This window comes from Lipophrys pholis (genome assembly GCF_963383615.2).
Source record: "Lipophrys pholis genome assembly, chromosome: 16".
NCBI lineage: Eukaryota > Metazoa > Chordata > Actinopteri > Blenniiformes > Blenniidae > Lipophrys > Lipophrys pholis.
In genome coordinates, this window is record NC_137634.1 from 22,075,829 (window position 1) to 22,093,451 (window position 17,623).

Consider the following 17,623-nt stretch of genomic DNA (forward strand, 5'->3'; position numbering starts at 1 on the left):
GCGGTGACGCAGACAACAAGTGTAATGCATTAAACGCCGCCGCCATCTTGGGTGGGCCTCAGTCGAGCTCTGCAACTCAACAGTGAAGGATGCCTGCTTATTGTTCGTCCTACGGTTGTAAGAACCGGCGCACCACTGAAAACACATCACGCGGGCTTACATTTCACAAGTAATATTGAACGATATATTTTGTTTGTGTGTGTGTCTGTGAGACAATTCATGTAACTGTAACTAACCTTTTGTAGCCATTAGCTGAAAGCTAACATTGCTATATTAGACGAGGTTAGAAGCAATTTTAAACACCAAGAATGTACTTAAGACGTGTAAATCATTTTAGAGATTGTCATCTAACGTTGAAGTCGCGTTTTTAACCCTCTCTGACTTTTATGAGAACGTAATCTTCCACGTTTTAGCGACGTAAGTGTCATGTTTAGGACTTATCGGTTTCCCTGCTAACTGGTGACCAACTTCCTTTAGAGTGTCGTGGTATTGCCAGTAACATAGATGTTATAACCCGACAGGACAGAGTCTCGCGAAAGGTCCAACACGTTGAAACTTGTGGATGCGGTTAAACGACTTTCCCCAGGATAGCTTCGGATTTCTATCGTGTCTATGACGTTTGCTGTTCCGAGCAATAGTCACTAGTTAACTAGGAAACCACTTTAACCGAATCACCTGCTTCGCTGTTAGGCGGCTAATAACAAAAACTGATCTGTTGTTGTTCCAGACTCTTTACTTCAATGGGACAGAAATGTTTCACCATTCACAATCGTATTCTTAGCATGTTGCAAGTCTTCTTTTTTCATGTAAAAAGATCACCATTCTACAGATGCAATTGTAAAAATAAAATACCCAAGCAGTTTGCTTCTCTGGCTATTGAGGAGTTTCCAAAATTCATTTGTCTTTTAATGGATAGATAAGTCAAACGTTTTTACTTTCTAGTTTCTATTTTACAATTTCATATTTTACAATGTGATCTTGTATTTATCGAACTGCTTTTTTCTCCATTTTGTAAGGTTTCCCAAAGAGAAGAAAATGAAGAAGAAGTGGGAAATTGCTGTCAGAAGGAAGAATTTTACAGCCACGGAGTCCTCCGTGCTCTGCAGTGAACACTTCGAACCGAAGGATTTCGACCGGACGGGTCAGATTGTGCGGCTGAGAGAAGGTGTGATACCATCTCTCTTCAACTTCCCCTCTCGTCCACAAAAAGTAGGTACCCAGTTTGTGATACTACAGTCTGTTCATTTTGCTATCAATCACACTTTTCTCATGTCACGTTTCTTCTGTTTTAGCCAGCAGCAACCACAAGGACCACAAAAAACTCAAGGAAGGCTGAAGAGAGCATACCAGAGAAGCCTTCTCAACCTGCTCAGCCTTCTCAACCTGCTCAGCCTTCTCAACCTTCTCAGCCTTCTCAACCTTCGCAGCCTTTGCCCAAAAGTGAACCACTGCCTAATGTTGTGAGTATTTGTATTTGGTGTGTATCATATGGACGTGAGCATCACGGCTCTGTTCATATTAAAACCCGTCCTTTGCTTTTTCCACTCTCTTTGTATGCATGCACTCACCTTCAGCATGGGCCAGCATATATGTTACGCTATACGCCAAACAATAGTTTATGGTGTGATCCAAACGTCAATTTAAAAAAAAAAAAACTAAAAACTTTTTCATCCCTTCTCAACTAGGACCACTCTTACGCATTGCCCGATTCTCCCGCTCTCCTGAAGGCCAGACTAAGTGAAGCTTTGGCTCGAGTGGAGAGTCTGGAGCGGGAGAGACATAACGCTAAAGCCCGTGAACAGAGGGCAAAGAAAACTGTGCAAACGCTTCTGGAGGACCTGAAGAAAAAGAACCTCATCAACGAAGAGTTGAAGGGCAAGCTTCATTTCTACTCGGGTAAAGTGAAGAAAAAAAACAAAACAACTTTATGTATATTTGGATTTCACATTTGTATTATTTCAAGAGGATTTACTAATTAAGTTTGCGCTAACTCAATTTCAGATCTTCAGCTGGACCTCCTCTCTAAGCAGGGCCATGAGTACACAAAGGACCAGAGAGAGTTCGCCCTCACGCTGCACCTCTATGGTCCAAAGGCGTACAACTACCTGAGGGAGTCTCTGAATCTCCCCCTCCCACATCCACACACATTACAAAGGTGACAGGTTCAACTACTTCAACCATTTCAGCAATAAGTAATTGAAAATGAAAATTTAAAATGAGAGAATTCAATTAAAGAGCTTTAAAATTGCTTCTTTCTTTTACACAGATGGACACCAAGCACAGACTCAACATGATGATGTTGGACATGAAGAGTACCCAGCAAAATGAGCATTCAGGTTGGATGCCCACGGCTATGGAAAAAAAATAGCACATCATAACAAAATGTTTGCTACAAATGGGTTGAAAATTCACTGGGTTATGATTCTTTGAATAAAGACCTCCCAATATGAATGAGCTGCAGGTGAAGCAGGGACTCACTCAAGATGGCGGCCACAGTGACGCATCAGTTCCAACAGGCAGTGGCAGCTAAAGAGTAGTCTACTCATATAGGTCTATTGACCTGTGACCCAGATCTCGTTTCAAGAAAGGATGGAAGCAAAACTTATATTCTGAACAAAACTGTCATTACAGTTCGATATTCAAGCGCTCAAGAACCGAGAAGAGGATTTCTTTGTTTAATCAAACATGGTCAGGAAAAGTCTCACCTGTAACTCGACTGTGGACAAAGGTGACACGTCTCGTCTGTTCAGGCCACTCTGGTCCTCCAGTTTGTATTTTGGTGAGAGTGGATGATGTTCTGTTTTTTTTTTTTACTTTATTATTGCATGTGACTCAATTTTATTGTTTGTTTAGTAAATTTCTTACAGATCACAGACTTTCCCATGTTCTCTGACATTAAATAAACTTACATCAGACAGTGTGTAATCTGTCTTATTTTACAGATGGTCTTTCTGTTTTTGTGAGGGTAGATGAAGGGGATTTGTAAAGTCATAAAATAAAGAAGATTCTACTTCTTACTCCAGTTTGAGTAAACCAGTAATGAGGTTTAATATGTGGTCAGAGTATCTTTTAAAGGAGACAATGCAAGTAGATAAATTCATTGAGAAATCAGAAACTGTTTGGTTTTTGACTTTAAATGTAAAAAATAAATCTTCACTGACTTGAACGATGAGATGGAATATTGAAGAAATTGTTCAACCACATCTACAATTTGTTTTTTCAGTCTGGTGAATGAAAATGACAGAATTAGCATTTCTAACAGATTGTTTCGGACAATAATTCAATTCTGTTATTCAAGAAAGACAAGAATTTATATAAATGTAAAAGTTAGGGTCCACATTTAGATACATATCAAATCCACCTTGTTTTTCAAGCTGTTAGACATAATAAGTCAAGATAAAGACTAAATATTTAGAACGAAAAACTGACAAAATTTGGAAGAGATGCTCACCTCTCACATCACTAATGGATCTGTCATTTGTTGAGACACATGCAAACAGTTTTTACGTCGTTGTTGGACATTGCATTCACTCCTCGCCACACCCTCACCACAATCTAACCTCAAAACATGCCTTCACCTAAAATGGGGATTTGCTTTTTGGGCCCACAAAGATCAGTACCCAATAAAGCATGTAAAGAGATTCAGTTCCCCCACAACACAACAATAAAGACGCATCCACAGACGTACCTACAGTACGTCTATACGTACACACAGTGTAAATGTGCTGTAACCTCATTGTTGTTTTATGCAAACACTCTGAAGCTGGATAGGACATACAGAGTCATATGCAAATCAGGCCGTGCAGGGTGCACTGCTGAGCCGAACGCTTCTCCACTCACTAAAATGCTGATGAGCAGCCTTGGATTTCCAGAGTTTTCATCCCAAACACTTGCATCCTTTTAGGAGAGTTCGGGAGCAAAGGACGTCGGCGGGACAAAGGGTTGACTTTGAGGTGAGTCGTTTCTCCATCACAGGCTCGTCGGTCCGTCCTGCAGGACGCGCATGAGCAAGAAAAGGGTTGTTAAAGTTCCTGTGGAGGCCACTGTGGCAGCTCTTTATGGGGGAATATCTGCCTTGCTAATGATATTATAAGCAGGGAATCACCTGGGAGTGAGTGGGGGTTTGTCTGGTGGTGTGGCGGGGAGGAGGGGAGGAGGGGGGCATTAGAATAAACTGAGGATCATTTTCCTGGCTGGCCTGAGTTCTACATTGTAAAGTTGCAATCCTCTAGGAAAATCAGCCATATTTATCATTGCAGATATTGAGATGAGCGCGGAACCAGTGGAGCAGTCGGAGGCTCCAGGTGACCAGGCAGGTAAGCTGATTTCTCCCCCACCTCCCACCAAAATAAAACACCTCAGCACACGGGTGGAATCAACAGATGTGACAGATGTTCTTCTACTGTCACTGCGGCTGCTTCTGGAGGGTTTGTTGTGTTTATACATAACAAAGTTTTTCTTTTAATTTATGGACTTGGAACAGCTCGGATGTCAGTTTTAACAGAATAAAATCTAGAATTGTATCTGGTTTATTTTGGGGGTTTGTGGATCTCTAAGGTAGAAAGATAAATGTGTATCTCAAGGGTGTAAATGTTTCTTTACTTGTTGGACAATTTGTGTCAGACCTTTGTGAAAGTAGACAAAACAAATACAATACAGATAAACGTATACTGTGTGTGTGTGTGTGTGTGTGTGTGCGTGCGTGTGTGTGTGTGTGTGTGTGTGTGTGTGTGTGTGTGTGTGTGTGTGTGTGTGTGTGTGTGTGTGTGTGTGTGTGTGTGTGTGTGTGTGTGTGTTGGCTGGAGGCGTGCTGGCGTGCTGTGGCAGTTGGTGGTGGTACCAGAATGCCCCTGGGGCTGTTTGCTGAGAAGCGCCGGCCGCCCGGGGCTCAGGACATGAACCTCTGACAAAACAAAAGTGGGAACCAGCAGCAGAGAAAAGTGGAACTTTTTCTTTTTTTGACACAATGGCTGCGTGAGAGCCTTGAACCGCGACATGGAAGTGTCCAGGCTTTGCATCTTTCTTCGTACAGCGTCAACATGTCCGTATGTTTTCGAGTTGCCACAGTGTGATCGGGTGCATGAGGGCTTTCTGAGGTTACGTGCAGACAGACGATCGCATTAGTTCAGATTTCAGGTGAAAATCCTGGCCTCTTTCCCACTGGATGAGTTGTTTTGAATGGATCACACAAGAACAACTTTAAAACGATAAATAAAACAAGTCGGAATGAAACGGTTGTTTATTTTTAACTAAATAATAACAAACAATTGAACAAATAATCAACCAAATCCTTGTTATTTTCAAGGAAAATGTAACTTAAACATCAGAGGAACAAATAACTACAAATAACAGTCGTTACTTAAGAAGTGCAGATACGTGTGTAAAAATACTTTCTTTTATATTCTTATTGTAATACTATTGATCAATGGTCATGATTAAACTTGTATCATAATTTTGTGTCAGAAACTCAATATTTTATCAGATTAAAAAACAAGTAATAATGTTCATTCTTTAACAGGACTCCCCACAGTGCTTTGCAGTCACTGACACCGTACACTACTCTTTACAGCGGCTGCTCTTCCTGCCACAAAATGGGATTTGAACCCGGCTGCCCCGCACTCCCGGTCAACACATGATCCAACGTCACGTTTGAAAAACACTCAGTAACCTGCACACAGTTTCTTAGATTATCTAATAGATTGTAGAATAACAACACGCCACTACAAAGGCTACTGATGGAGAAAATCCATTTTAGAACAAAAACATTCAACTATTACTAATTTAACTTGATCATTCTTACATTTGTCACTTTTCCCAGCTTCAGCTTCAACAACTGCGTCGTGTCACTGTGATATATTACGTCCTCTGTAGAGATCAAGATAACCACTGAAAGCATTTTGAGAAGTGTAGATAATCTGGATTAGCTTTGCTACCTGTGGAGCAAACATGGGAAAGTGAAGCACAAAAAAATGTGGCAGCCAAACATGTTATGAATAAATCTATTCAACAGAGGATGACTGGGGAGCCTCAGGACGCTGTTTTAACTGCTTTTCTGTTTTGTTCTGCAGACGAAACACTCAAGATTTCTCAGGATCTATCTTCTCGTTCCCTCTTATGGTCCCTCTGTGGCTCTGGAGGAAACAAACTAGTATTTCAGTGTCGCTCCACTTACTGCCAAATCCTAACAGATGAATGTTCAGGAGCATCCAGTGAACAATGAACAGACTTTTCTGTCTCCAACATTTTAAACATTCATTATATCCACATCCTCCCAGAGAAGCTTCACTTTCTTCGGTTTCTTTCTTATGACTCCTGCCTGTCACTCCTTCAAAGTATTGATCTCCATTTATTTAACTTTGAAGGTGACGTTCTTCTTTTCTCTATTGACGTACTGTGAGTTTAGATAATGTGCAAAAAACAGTGTCAACACAAATATAAACTAACAAAGAAATGACTGAGAATTGTCAAAATAATCCAGTTTGGCTGTTTACTCGGTTACAGTAGTATTGTAGTATGTATGTTTATGAGCAAATTTGCTTGTAGAAGTTCTCTAAAAGTTTCCAGTTTCCTTGAGGGAAGGCGTTTATATTCCCACATCTTATTTAAATGTGAATCCACCAATCGTAAAGCATTAACTGTGTTGGAGATAAGAAAACATAATATATTGGTTTCTATAACTAAATCAGCTATTTATGTCACACAGTGAACTGCTGGAAAAACTGGACGAATGGTAATCAAAATCTGCTAGTAAGCGACATTAGAAATTCGGCTTACGGAAAAATCAAGTATATTTTTAATGACTTTTTGGGTCAAATGTGCTCAGAACCGCATTTTGCTGCTGCTGAAATATGAAAGTAAAATCAACAGTAGTCAAAAATGACCTCCAGGACCCGAAGGGTTAAAGACTCTTGGCTTTTAAAACGGATGGAAAAATGCATTTGTTCCTGTTTTTCGCTCGAGATTTGTTTTTGTGCCTAATAATTCTTACAACGTAGTTCGATCACTGTGCCGTTGGATGAAGTGAACCGTACTTCAATTCGCTCTATAAAACAAATTTCTGGCATGAAATGATTGAAATCAGGTCAGATGGGATTTGGGGACAAGGAGGAGGGTTTAAAAACAGTTGAATTGTGAGGACTTGTGTCGTTTCCAGAGAGACTTCAGGCTTCCTGCAGCTGATTTGCATGTCTTGGTCATTTCCATACTGGAAGCTCGGGCTGTTGACCCGGCTGAGCTGTGGAGGGAGCGCAGTGACACGGGGAGGGGGTTATAAGGCCATTTGCATGGTGTGTGTGCGTGTGTGTGTGTGTGTGTGTGTGTGTGTGTGTGTGTGTGTGTGTGTGTGTGTGTGTGTGTGTGTGTGTGTGTGTGTGTGTGTGTGTGCGTGTGTGTGTGTGTGTGTCGCACACACGCACGTAGTCAAGAAGACTTGATTTGACATCCAAATGAGGCGAGCTTATCAGGCACACCTTTGCTCTCTGCTCTTCCTCTCCACATGAGTCTTCTTGAAAAGACTCATCGTAAATGTTAACATTCAAACAAACAAACAAAAACAACAGTTGGCAGCAGTGCAGGCGGCGAGCCTGGCCTACATTTACATCTACATTTACAATATCGTACTGTAAAGACACTCTGAAAATGTGCTGTGATGAAGATGCACTTTAAAGTATTTATTACACTGTTTACACAAAACTGGCAAATAGATACTGAATATTAAACAAAAATATGATGGAATAGATACTTTAGTAAAGCTTATTTCATCTGAACCTTGAAGTTATTCAGTTTACTGGGCATTTAGGAAAATACATTTAGAAAAGTGTCACTTTAGGGAAGCAAGAATCCTTCAAACTGGCAATTAGAATTAGAATATAAGCATGTAGAATTGTATAATAATCTGATCCTAGAGCTACTTTATATGTGTTTATCTAATGGCAGGAACAATATAGTTTGGCTCGTTTGTAGTTTTCACTCTGCCGATTTTGACTTTCTGAATTCTTTAACATTTCAACACACATGGACACGTTTCAATGCAGATTTCTGCAACATGCTACAGAGCAGAGTAAACTAAGGGAGTAAATAATAATAACTGACAGCCGAAGCTTTAGGATTTGATAAGAACACGTGTTATACTTTGCATTTCAGAGAGAAACCTTTTAAAACATGTTTCTCTTTTCCCACTGTGATCCTCAGAGCGAAATGGAATCGACTTCAATCGACAAGTAAGTGTTTATTTACACACAAGTTCCACTAGAAGAAGTCTGGTGTTTCAATGCTCTTCTAGTAGTTTCCATGTTTTGTTTTTCTCGCTTGCGTGACCTTTTAATCTTTATCATTAGTTGCTCTTACGCTTGTTTCCGCATCAATCGGCTGCTGCGTGAGGACTGGTGGTTTATTCTACTCATCAGACCTTTGTGACTTCTGTTCTCTGTCTGTGGGAAACCTTTAGAATCAGCCCACTAACCGGCAAAGAAAAGAAAAATTGAAGAGAAAAAGTAGGTCTACTTTTAGTGGTGGATAGATAAAAGGCATTCGCTTTATATATATATACTACCGTTCAAAAGTTTGGGGTCACCCTGACAATTTTGTGTTTTCCATGAAAAGTCACACTTTTATTTACCACATGAGCTGTAAAATGAATAGAAAATATAGTCAAGACATTGACAAGGTTAGAAATAATGATATTTATTTGAAATAACAATTTTTGCCTTCAAACTTTGCTTTTGTCAAAGAATCCTCCATTTGCAGTAATTCCAGCATTGCAGACCTTTGGCCTTCTAGCTGTTCATTTGTTGAGGTAATCTGGAGAAATGTCACCCCACACTTCTAGAAGCTCCTCCCACAAGTTGGATTGGCTGGATGGACACTCTCTTCCCGCATCTTTTCAGTTGTTCTGCGTCTCACTAATGTTCTTCTGTGTGATCCAAACACCTCAAACTTCGATTCGTCCGTCCATAACACTTTTTTTCCCCAATCTTCCTCAGTCCAATGTCTGTGTTCTTTAGCCCATATTAATCTTCTTGCTCAGTTGTGCAGTGGGGCCTCCCACTTCTCTTCCTACTCTGGTTAGAGCCTGTTTGTGCTGTTCTCTGAAGGGAGTAGAACGCACCGTTGGAGGAAATCTTCAGTTTCTTGGCAATTTCTCACATGGAATAGCCTTCATTTCTAAGAACAAGAATAGACTGTCATGTTTCACATGAAACTTCTTTTTCTGGCCATTTTGAGTGTTGAATCCACCCCACAAATGTGATGCTCCAGATACTCAAGCTGCTCAAAGGAAGGTCGGTTTTATAGCTTCTCTAACCAGCTCAACTGTTTTCAGCTGTGCTAACATGATTGCACAAGGGTTTTCTAATCATCCATCAGCCCTCTGACACAATGAGCAAACACATTGGACCATTAGAACCCACTGCACCAAAAACCAGACATTTGCAGCTTGAATAGTCATTTACCACATTAACAATGTATAGAGTGAATTTCTGATTAGTTTAAAGTGTCTTCACTGAAAAAAACGGTGCTTTTCTTTCAAAAATAAGGACATTTCTAAGTGACCCCAAACTTTTGAACAGTAGTATATATATATATATATATATATATATACACTCACAGGCCTGCATGACTTGCCAGAACTCCACTGTATTTCTTCCTAATCGTAGATGCTTCATCATTTCGTCCGATATAGAAAAATTAGCAGGTTTTCTTTGTATAGCGCTTGTGTAACGTAGCACGTGTGTGTGTGTGTGTGTGTGTGTGTGTGTGTGTGTGTGTGTGTGTGTGTGTGTGTGTGTGTGTGTGTGTGTGTGTGTGTGTGTGTGTGTGTGTGTGTGTTTTAATCAAACTGAAATTGGCAGCAAGCTTTGTCTGGATCTGACTGGACTGCTGAGTTGTTTTCCAACCAAATCCTGAGAAAGCTACAAGTGACACGACAATACAATGACGAGGAATCTTAAAAAATGTTTCTGTGCAGAAAGGAAAGACGTCCTTCAGGAGCGTCCATTGATAAGAACCTTATATTGACCCAATGAGGGCAGATTATGAGGCTGGAGGACTCACAGGAGGCTGTTAGTCTCATGAAAGTCCAGACATGATCACTTTCACATCTCTCCGTGTTGTTTTGCGTCTTTCGTAGTGACTTTCTGCATCTGTGTGGCTGATTCTTATATATTTGTGTGTTTTCTTGAGTCTCTTTGTGAGTTTTCCCATCTCATTGTTGTGGCTCCTGGTCTGATTTTATAACTTTGTTGCCTCACTTGGATTTTTTTTTCTTAGATTTCTTCAATACTTTTCATGCTTTTGAGGTTGTTTTGATGCTTCTGTGTCTTTCTCTGGTGATTCTGTGTCTCATTCTTGATGGTTGTTTTTACGTAAATTATTCTGTTTGCAGTCATTTTCTGTTTCTTTGTGGTCGTCCTGTGTCTTTTTCCAGATTGTCTTTCTTAGTTTATAAACTACCGTCTGCCTGTTTTTGCCCCTGGACCTGTACTCAGCAGCAGTTCACTGATCCTTTCACAATCACAGGCAATAATGGTTCTTCCTCATGAAACCTGAACTGGATGATTTGACTAATCTTCGCTGAGGCTTAAGACCACAGATTAAAAAAAAAAAAGGTGTGGAGAACATTTAACTTGTTGCCTTGGTGGGAAAGATTGTCTACCCATCCCAGGTTTTTGGATTTTTTTTAGATGCCAGAACCAAAATACACATACTACGACACAAAACAGATTGAAGAGATTAAGAGATTAAGGAGTTTTTAATACATTTTCCAGAGGAAAAAGTGGATTCCAGTTGTTTTCAAGATTCTTTAACAGCCTAGACTCATCAGGAAGAGTCAATATTTGACATATTGTGGGAAAACTCATTATTTTCTTCTTGAAGCTCAATAACAACCTCGACGTCCTCGAACTACAGCGAAGACGCAGAGACGAGAAAGTCGACAGTTCGACTGTTAACATCCCGGGGACAAAACACCGGCTCAACCCCCCCCCACCCCCACCCCGTGTCAATACCGATACCCTCTTGTTTACAAGCTAAAGCAAACAGTTTGCAGCTATTTGGACTCTTCTACAAATATTCTGTTCGGCACTCGAGAACATTTGGAGTGTGTTCAGGAAGTGCATCAGCTTTCAGGGGTTAGTGTGTGTGTGTGTGTGTGTGTGTGTGTGTGTGTGTGTGTGTGTGTGTGTGTGTGTGTGTGTGTGTGTGTGTGTGTGTGTGTGGGGTGGGGTGGGGGTGGGGGTGGGGGGTGGGGTTGGGGTGGGGGGGGGATTTGCATACCGGCTTGCCCAAAGATAACGAGAAGGCCTGCAACTCTTTGTGTGGGGCTCAGTGACCGAACTTGTCCTGGAGCGACCATTCATGATTCTGTGCGTGTGTGTGTGTGTGTGTGTGTGTGTGTGTGTGTGTGTGTGTGTGTGTGTGTGTGTGTGTGTGTGTGTGTGTCTGTGTGTGTGTGTGTGCGTGCGTGCGTGCGTACTGTGACTCACACAGATTACGTCCAGACACAACGTCTCTCATTGTTTACCCCACTCAGACATTGATTGTGTGTGTTTGATTTGTTTAGATAAAGACGGAGGACATCAACGACTCGCCTCACTCAGTCACCACACTGAAAACATGTCACCTGACCCAGAGCCCCCCACTGCACGGAGGTCAGCTGACCGGGGTGAGGCTTCCAAAACACTCACCCAGAAACTGCAAACGGTTCATATTCAAACACGTGACAGTAAAATACAAAGAAACTACATACATACTAATGTAACAACAAATATAAACGTTTTTCCATGAATAAAACAGTTTTTATAGTAAATAAATTACATTTAAGGTTAGTGGATTAACAGAAACAAAGTTATTAAGAAATATGTTTGATCTTTTACAATATTTGTATTATTACATTATTATATTATTAATATTATTTTATTAATAGAGTCAACTGATGACATAAATTCTGTGATAACTTGAACCTCTCCAGGTGCATATTGTTCTTAACCCTCATATCTAATGACGTGAACATGTTTACTGTTTGAAAAGCGAGTGAGGTAGCCACATAAAATCTACATTTTGGGTGTTTTTACCGCTGCATTGTGCTCACCTCAAGTTGTTTCTCCTCATATCAAACCTGGAAACTCACCACAGTCTTGTGCTCCGTGTGGCCTCCAGGAGCTCACGTCTCTTCACCCCATGCAGCAGCTGGTGCTGATGCCTCCGTCCCACCTGTCGTCTCCCTCCTCCTTCCTGCTCTCACAGACTCCCTCCGGCCACCAAGGTGGAGTCTCCCAGAAACACAAAGCCGCAGGGCCCAAAACCAGTTCTCGCGTGTTTGACAGCAGATCGTCTCCCGGAGCAAACTGCTGATCGTGCTGTTTTCCATTTTCCAGCCCTCCTGCAGCAGAACCTGCTGTCGCTGCCCGGCCAGACTCAGACCAGTCTGCTTCCACATCAGCCTGGACTGGCTCTGACTCCACAGGTACATCCCGACCCTCTGAAACAAACAATAATCACCCATAATGCCAGAACTTTGGCATTTCACTATGAAATAAGGACAATAATGTCATAGAAGTTATGACATTATTGAAGCAGCATTAAAAATAAACATTTGAAAATGCAATATTGGAGCCAAAGATACAGAAACAAAACTACATTTCTTGAAAATAAAACTTTTTTGTGGAGGTTTAGTAGTTTGCTTATCAGAAATGGTCACATTCTTTGAGGAAACACTCCGCTCTCTCAAATGTTGGTTGCAAAAAATATTTTATTGCATTATTGCCAACTTACTACTCTATTGACTTAATCACATTCAAAATGGCCCCAATGATCAAATTATTTGTTGCAAAAACATCAAGTATTTATACCAGCAAAGCAAGAAAATGACTACAAATGGTTAAATACAGCAAACAAACAAACAAACTATTAAAAAAAAAGAAGAAAATCTGCTTCATTAAAGCTCCTTTTCTTCAGAAAATAAAAACCTTGAGCCCATCTGGTTAAAAAATAAACTGCTGTTATGTTTGACTGAGGTCAGGTGATACTAAATCCTCATTCACTATGTCAACATCCACAATGTCACATGTGAAGTTCCTACTACAAATTGCTGACACTGAATAGTGAATTTAAGTGAATAGGAAATAAAACAAGTGGTTGAAAGTTGATGAAGGTTCACCGTCGGGGACCTAAAGCCTAATAAGAGATCAAATAACTCAGGGGGACTTTAACATCTGCAAGAACTTGTCCAAACTCAACAACAGGAATGCCACAGATGGTGGTGGACCCAAAAGCAGACTCGCAAACAAAGTTCCATAAAAACTGAATTTATTCTCAGTTTGAGAAGACAGAAGTGTCCAGAGGGCAATCCACAGCATCGGCCATAAAACTGAAACAGTCTTCTCTCGGTGTAAATGAGCAGGATTTCCCCCCAGACACTCCAGTTTTCTCCCGCAGTCCAAAAACATGCAGGTGTAGTTAGTAGCGGCTCTGGATTGCCTGCAGGAGGGAAGCTTGAATGTGGCTGTTTCTCTGTGTTGGCTGTGTAATAGACTTCCAACCAGTCCATGGTGAAATCTACCTTCTCCCAAAGTGAGAATTCCCTCTTGATCCCACTAAATTATATTAGATTAATATAGAAGAGGTATAGATGGTACAGTCAGGGTGCAGAATTGTATTTGCACATCAATTACAGTCTCCTTACATTACCTGTACATGAAGATTTCCTCTGCTGACGTCTCTCTGATGCAGGCCATGAGCCGCTCAGGTCTGGCTGGACCCTCGATGGAGAACCACATGGACATGTCCCACCTGCAGATGCCCAAACACATGTCAGTGCAGCCGCAGGACGAGCCCAGCGACCTGGAGGAGCTGGAGCAGTTTGCCAAAGCCTTCAAACAAAGACGCATCAAGCTGGGATTCACTCAGGTAACAACGGCACGAGGCTTGGTCCTCCTGGGTGGCTGCGTTTGGCTGTAATCAGCAGGTGGAAGAGATAAAGGATTTATTTTGCAGCAGGCTGCAAAACCAAACATGTTTTGAGCTTGTGCTTTCTATGTAATATCCCCCCCAAAAAGTGAGAACTTGTGCATTGTTCGCAGGGAGACGTGGGACTCGCGATGGGGAAACTCTACGGGAACGACTTTAGCCAAACGACCATCTCTCGATTCGAGGCCCTGAACCTCAGCTTCAAGAACATGTGCAAACTCAAACCTCTGCTGGAGAAATGGCTCAGCGATGCAGGTACAACATAATGACCTCTGCTTTAAGCCAACGCCAATCATTCCAAAAAACTATGATCAAACCTATCTTTTAAAATGACTTTAACAGCAGCGCTGTTTTGTTTAACCTCCACAAGAGGGCAGCAGCACAAAGAATTGGGTCTGAAATGAGCTACTGTGGGTTTTCTGCTTTAAAACATTGAATTATCTCCAACATCCTGAAGAAAACTCATCAAAAAGCCCAAATATCTAAAGACAAATTTAGGAGAAAGACAACTTTTAAACGTGTGATTTGAAACTAAATGAAAGCATAAAACTAACAGATTTCAAAGTCAAGGCCCAGATGTTATTTGAAAATGTGATGAGTGTTGTATTTGTCTGTGCATTAGAAAACTCGCCTGCTGACTCCATGACAAACTCCACTTCTCTGCCTCCGCTGCTGGAAGGATACGGACGCAAGCGGAAAAAGAGGACCAGCATCGAAACGAACATCAAGCTCACTCTGGAGAAACGATTCCTTGATGTAAGACTGAGTTGACATTCAATCGGTTCCAGACTGAGACTGTAAAAAAAAACAAAAAACAACAACAACATTAAAATAGACAAATTAAGCTCAAAAGCACGCAACAATCCAGAAAGAGGCAAAAAAGGCACAAAGTAACCAGGACAGAAACAAAACAACCCCAAAATAAACCAAAATATACACATAAAAAAAAAAACTATAACATAGAAATAAAGACAAAATAACGATACAAAACAATTACAACGAGAAGAAAAATACTATAAAACTGTTAAAAATTATCACAAAGAAACAAAACAAATACCAAAAAAGATACAAAATGACCCAAAGAAAATGAAAGAACATCATAAAGAGATACAAAACTACTATAAATAAATAGAAAGACACAGCCTGACCACAAATAAATGAAAACACCATAAAAATTTACAAATGAGCCCTCCCAAATAAATGACAATTAAAAGATTTAAAAAAAAAAAGACCATGAAGGAAAAAAAAAACCTGCCATAAATGATACAAATAGCACAAATAAAAAAGACCATGAAAACATAAAAACATGCCCCAAACAAATGAAAAAACTTTAAATATAAAGACACAAAATGACAACATAACGCAAACAAAAGAAAAAACTAATGACCACAAAGAGATGAATAATACAAATACAGGGGAAAGACAATAAACACAAACAAACTACCCAGCAACATCTAGGATTAGCAGAAAGAGATGAATAAATGCCTGTGTGGGTTCAAGCCGTCAGAGTTCAATAAAAAAGTGTAAATGTTCTCAGAACCCGAAGCCGAACTCGGAGGAGATCAGCCTGATCTCGGAGCAGCTGTCCATGGAGAAGGAGGTGGTTCGTGTTTGGTTCTGTAACCGGCGTCAGAAGGAGAAAAGGATTTTCTGCCCCGTGGCTGGTTTACCCGTCAAACCTCACAGCTACAACAACAGAATGGTAAACTCACCAACGCTCTCATGTGATCACGAACGTAGTTTGCAAAATCCCTCGCCGCACTGAAGACGTATTCTGACTCCGTTTCAGCCTTCAGCTTCCAGGTCGTACAGTCCTCTGACTTCAGGTGGAGGTGAGTCTTAATTCAACCTTCCCTCACATTCATCCAAAGTACATAAGTACGATCAACTCATTTGCTTCACTACGTGTCTCACCTTTCATTTTTACCACCAGTTTCATCAAATTCGTCCCCAAACAGCGTGAGCCGTGAAGCGTCTCCCAACAGCCTGTTGGCGGCCTCGGCCTCGCTAACGTCTCAGGTCAACCCAGCGACCTACAGCTCTGCAGGGTGGGAAATATTCACCGGACACCAGACACATGAGGCTGCTCAGCTGTGAGGAAACACTTCTGATAAGTCGCTTGCATTGTACCTACTGCAGCCATAACAAAAGATTTATACTGACCTCTAGTGGCGGGTGTGATTGTGACGGCAGCCATGAGACGGTAAAGTTGAGGGGAGAGATTGCTGACCGAAAGGTTTCTGCGAGTTCATGTGTGGCTGTAAAAACATGTGACTATGAAGAGAAGCAAAGACTTTCAAGGCGCAAACCAAACTCAACATAAAGTCAATTTTAATTCAACTTTCTGGTACATAATACAGTTTAATGTACAAAACTTCCCCTACAGCTGTTGCATTTTGCGTGATACCGCGATAATGATGAAACTTGCAGGTCTTTATATGAAGGCCTGTTCTTGTCACATCTGTTTGAGGCATCAGGTATAAACCCATACTACTGCAAAAGAAAGCAAGAAGAAAATGCTTTGAGATAAATGATAACAGTGCAGACAATCAGTTTCTGTGTCTCCCCGTCTCATCTTTCAGGTCGTGGTACCGCTGGAACTCTGCTGCGTATCATCACTGAGTGACCCGAACTGTTTCCTACGAAGCTTGTTTAGTTTGAGGCGACGCAGCAGCTGGACGCCTCCGTCCTGAACGGGAACAAAACCACAGTCTGAATCGCGGATTTGACCCAGAGGAGGGCAGAGGACTGCAACGCGCCACACTGCGGTCAAACCTTCATCTCAGCCATGTCGCTCCCGCCACATCTTTGATTTATGACGGTTTATTCTGCTGCAAACACACAAACGCACACTACACACAAACACCAGAGGGGGAAATGCCGCAAATCTTCACGTTTTTAACCTTCAACTGATTAGTTTGTATTTATGTTCATATTGAAGTTGACGTGTTGAGCACAAGCTCACACCGTTACCTCTGACGATGCCTGTTTGTAATGAGCTTTGGTATTTCTCCCAGAGTTTGTAGATATATGCTGAATAAGACTTTTGGTTTATTTCTCCTAGAGCTGACAATCTGTGAGTAAATGTTGGCCTCTGTTGGTCCAGTTTAGTGCTTCTGTTTTATTTCCTGCTTCAGTTTTATGGAAATGTTTTGCTGTGATTCAAAAACTCGTCTTTTTTTTCTCCACCAGCGAAAGTAAACGTTGCATTGTGCTTTATGATTTACAGCAGGTACTTTTTGGAATAAAGAGTAAAAATATGCTTTTATTGAAAGTCAGTCAATCCTTTGTCTTTTACTCTTTTCCAGGACAGGCAGAGAATTGTTGCACTTTTTGGTGAAGACTTGACCTGATGCACCACTTTATGCTGCAGATAATCCCTCAGATTAGCATGCCAACCAAGGGTCTGAGAATCGTTGCAATACCCCCTTTATGACACTAGATGGTGTATTGAGATGATCAGAGCAGACGGTGTAGCCCAGAGGTGGTCAATATACTGTCCTGGGGCCAAAATCAGGCAGCCAGAGGGATGAAATCAGCCAGTAATTATCACTTAAATGATCATTCTGACAACTGAAAAAGTGACTGATGACTTAACTAGGATCTCGACTATTTCATTAGGACACAATAAAAGAGTGAGATTCAGAACGAGACAGCACAT

At 41.1% G+C, this 17,623-nt stretch overlaps 2 protein-coding genes across 5 annotated transcripts; both read left to right on the forward strand.

Moving 5' to 3' along the window:
* Window positions 1–44: 44 nt before the first annotated feature.
* On the forward strand, window positions 45–3,205 carry LOC308122148 (THAP domain-containing protein 6-like). Its single transcript, XM_080483816.1, has 6 exons — window positions 45–169; window positions 1,017–1,209; window positions 1,293–1,460; window positions 1,686–1,896; window positions 2,002–2,155; window positions 2,267–3,205. The coding sequence occupies exons 1-6, from the start codon at window positions 90–92 to the stop codon at window positions 2,292–2,294; spliced, it is 834 nt and encodes a 277-aa protein (XP_080339942.1). The 5' UTR covers window positions 45–89; the 3' UTR covers window positions 2,295–3,205.
* A 569-nt stretch (window positions 3,206–3,774) lies between these two features.
* pou2f3 (POU class 2 homeobox 3) lies at window positions 3,775–17,612 on the forward strand. 4 transcript variants are annotated; one of them, XM_080482695.1, is made up of 13 exons: window positions 3,775–3,953; window positions 4,260–4,316; window positions 8,191–8,219; window positions 11,558–11,659; window positions 12,154–12,259; window positions 12,372–12,460; window positions 13,726–13,902; window positions 14,076–14,217; window positions 14,585–14,718; window positions 15,500–15,664; window positions 15,752–15,794; window positions 15,896–16,010; window positions 16,545–17,612. In XM_080482695.1, exons 2-13 carry the CDS (start codon window positions 4,268–4,270, stop codon window positions 16,582–16,584), a joined length of 1,191 nt encoding a protein of 396 aa, XP_080338821.1. In that variant the 5' UTR covers window positions 3,775–3,953; window positions 4,260–4,267; the 3' UTR covers window positions 16,585–17,612. The 4 variants fall into 4 exon arrangements, with proteins under 4 accessions (XP_080338821.1, XP_080338819.1, XP_080338818.1 ...); XM_080482693.1 differs by having other exon boundaries at window positions 3,779–3,953; window positions 15,896–16,055; window positions 16,545–17,243; XM_080482692.1 differs by having other exon boundaries at window positions 3,835–3,953; window positions 12,130–12,259; window positions 15,896–16,055; window positions 16,545–17,239.
* The last annotated feature ends 11 nt before the right edge of the window (window positions 17,613–17,623 follow it).